This window comes from Symphalangus syndactylus, chromosome X (genome assembly GCF_028878055.3).
Source record: "Symphalangus syndactylus isolate Jambi chromosome X, NHGRI_mSymSyn1-v2.1_pri, whole genome shotgun sequence".
NCBI lineage: Eukaryota > Metazoa > Chordata > Mammalia > Primates > Hylobatidae > Symphalangus > Symphalangus syndactylus.
Window position 1 is genome coordinate 27,412,796 of NC_072447.2, and position 2,593 is coordinate 27,415,388.

Below are 2,593 nucleotides of genomic sequence, written 5' to 3' on the forward strand. Positions count from 1 at the left end.
AAAAAGTCGCTCATTCTCAAATATTTGTGCAGGGCTGATTTCAGAGTATAGGAATGCACCAGCGGCCGGCCCAGTGGCTCACGCTTTAATCCCTACACTTTTGGAGGCCGAGGCAGGCAGATCACTTTAGGTCAGGAGTTCGAGACCAGCCTGGCCAACATAGTGAAACCCTGTCTCTACTAAAAGTACAAAATTTAGCTGGGCGTCCTCGTACATGCCTGTAGTCCCAGCTAGTCGGGAGGCTGAGGCACGAGAATCACTTGAACCCAGAAGGCAGATGTTGCAGTGAGCCGAGGTTGGGCCACTGCAGTCCAGACTGGACGACAGAGCAAGTCTTTGCCCCCGTCAGCCCACCCCCAAACAAAGAAAGAGTAATGCACCAGAGTCATGAAATAATGATCTTACCACAGAGGGCGTAAAAAGCAAAACCTCAGAAAATATTACCATATTTCAAATGACTTATGGAAAATAATTAAGGACCAGATAGCAGAAATTGTGATCAGAGGAAATAACATTAGAATATACTTAAGTGCACAGTACATAGTTGGAGGGCGAACTATTTATCCTTCTAAAACCGTTACTATGGTCAACACAGACAAGAGACACTTTCCTGAAAGGTTAAATTGGTTCATGAGAAATAAAAGCAACCAAAATGAGCCACATTATCTACAATAGAAGAGACTATATGGAAAAAGTTCTATGGCAAGAGCTAATTAGTTGGTATACAAAAAGATCCATGAAAAATGACCCAATTTTAGACACGTTAGATACTGCACGCTCAAAAATCAAAGGAACATTTGGAAAGCTAATTTAAATTTAATTTGCTGAATGTCTCTTTGGCTATAGTAGTTGAACGATCATTATTTAGTCCCACATCTCTCTCATCATTTTGTTTGCAAACTGTCTAAAAGCCTGATTTCCTCATCTCTTTGACAGATGACCAAAATGGATCCTACAGTATAATCACACAGGATAATGTTGGAAAGTACGACTATCTAAATTATTTTTAAAGGCATTATTTTTCTCCTTTGATTTTCAAATTCTTTCTCATAATTTCTAAAACGGTGTCGACAGTGGCCTGTACCGTGTCTTCATTGATGTCATCACTGAGATCACTCTCAATTGCTCTCGAACTTGTTGTTGGCCTTTCGTGTAGATATGAACTGTGACCTGGCAGATCTGACTGTTGTTGCTGCTGCTTCTGTTCCTGCTGATGCTTTTCAAAATAGTCTTCTTTTATTTTCTTCGGCTGTTCTGAAGCAGGAGTTACACATGATGTCTTTGGAAGGTCTTGTGATGTGTTTCTGGAACTACCTTGCATGTTTAGCTCAGTAGCCCTGCAGAGATCTTCATCTTCTCTATTGGCCTCTTGGCGACTTAGTTCAAGGGCCCTCTGAAAATCCTCATCTTGGTCTGATGTTCCAGACTCATCACTTTCTTCTAACACTTTTTCAAGGAATGTTTTATAGACTCTATGCTCTTTTTCTTTTAGTAATTTTTTTCCATTAAGTTTTGGTGTATCCATCTCTTCGACACTGATGATCTGCAGGAGTTGGTCAGCTTCACAGTCTGGCAGATCACCCTTGATAACAAATACAGAATACGCTTGTTGTTGTAATCGAGCCAAGAAATTTGCAAGGCATGTATCTGATATTAATTCTGGACCCGCCAAGAGAGAATTCAAGTTAAACCAGTGTTTTCCGAATTTTCTAATGGTAAACCAGTGTTGTTTATAATTACATATAAAAGATCTTTCATTTATAGGATCAATCCCGAGCTTCTGATATTCAGGATTATTGAAATGGATGATGTCTAAACCCCAGAACTTCAAGGCATTGCTTATTACCTGAATGGAGAAGAAACCGGTATCATCCATGTTTTCTGAAGGCTGCTGTAAAAATGCGAGATACTCTTCACTGGTGACTCCTCCTTCTGCCATTCTCATCCTCTCTTCTTCATCTAGCTGATGTGCAATTGAGGCTAATTCCACAGGGCTAAAATATTCTCCTTGCAGTAGATTGTTCAAACAGTGCTGAGCACACAGGAAACCTTCTTGTTTCTCATGAAAGATGAAATCCATGTTGATTGTATCCGTGAGTTTCTGTAGGTATGCTGGAAGATGTTGTATGCCCAGCTATGGCAGTTACCTGGGCAGTTTGTAGATAGCCATGTGATAGATGTTAGGTGTTTAAACCTTATGAAGACCATGGGTTTCTGTAGGTATTCAGGTAAGAGATCATATGTCACAAAGCACTATTGTGACCAAGGTGGTTTTGCCAGTATCCAGTCAAGAGCTGATGGTAAACCTAAAGTGAATATGGGATTTTGGAGTTATCCCATAGGTGATAATGGTGACTTGCACCATAGTAGTGCCCATTGGAATTTCAGATGTCCTATAAAAATAATGTCTCTCTAATTATGCTTGTCAGCATGGTTTTAGTAAGTAAATAAAGGTGAAATTTACCACATCACTAAACAGAAGATTTGGCAGGTAACTGGGAAAGAAATAACATGGGCTTTAACCGAATGGACACCATGGGATTTTGGAACTGTCTGGCTAAGTTATCATGATGTCACTGACCACAGTAATAGC

The 2,593-nt window shown here is 40.1% G+C and overlaps 1 protein-coding gene across 2 annotated transcripts; it reads right to left on the reverse strand.

Annotated features, from left to right (window-relative positions):
- Positions 1-796: 796 nt before the first annotated feature.
- Positions 797-2,203, reverse strand: ATXN3L (ataxin 3 like). Of its 2 annotated transcripts, none has more exons than XM_055267206.2 (2): positions 1,847-2,203; positions 797-1,582 (listed from the first exon to the last, which is right to left on the reverse strand). In XM_055267206.2, the coding sequence occupies exons 1-2, from the start codon at positions 2,078-2,080 to the stop codon at positions 1,016-1,018; spliced, it is 801 nt and encodes a 266-aa protein (XP_055123181.1). In that variant the 5' UTR covers positions 2,081-2,203; the 3' UTR covers positions 797-1,015. The 2 variants fall into 2 exon arrangements, with proteins under 2 accessions (XP_055123181.1, XP_055123180.1); XM_055267205.2 differs by having other exon boundaries at positions 850-1,693.
- Positions 2,204-2,593: the final 390 nt, after the last annotated feature.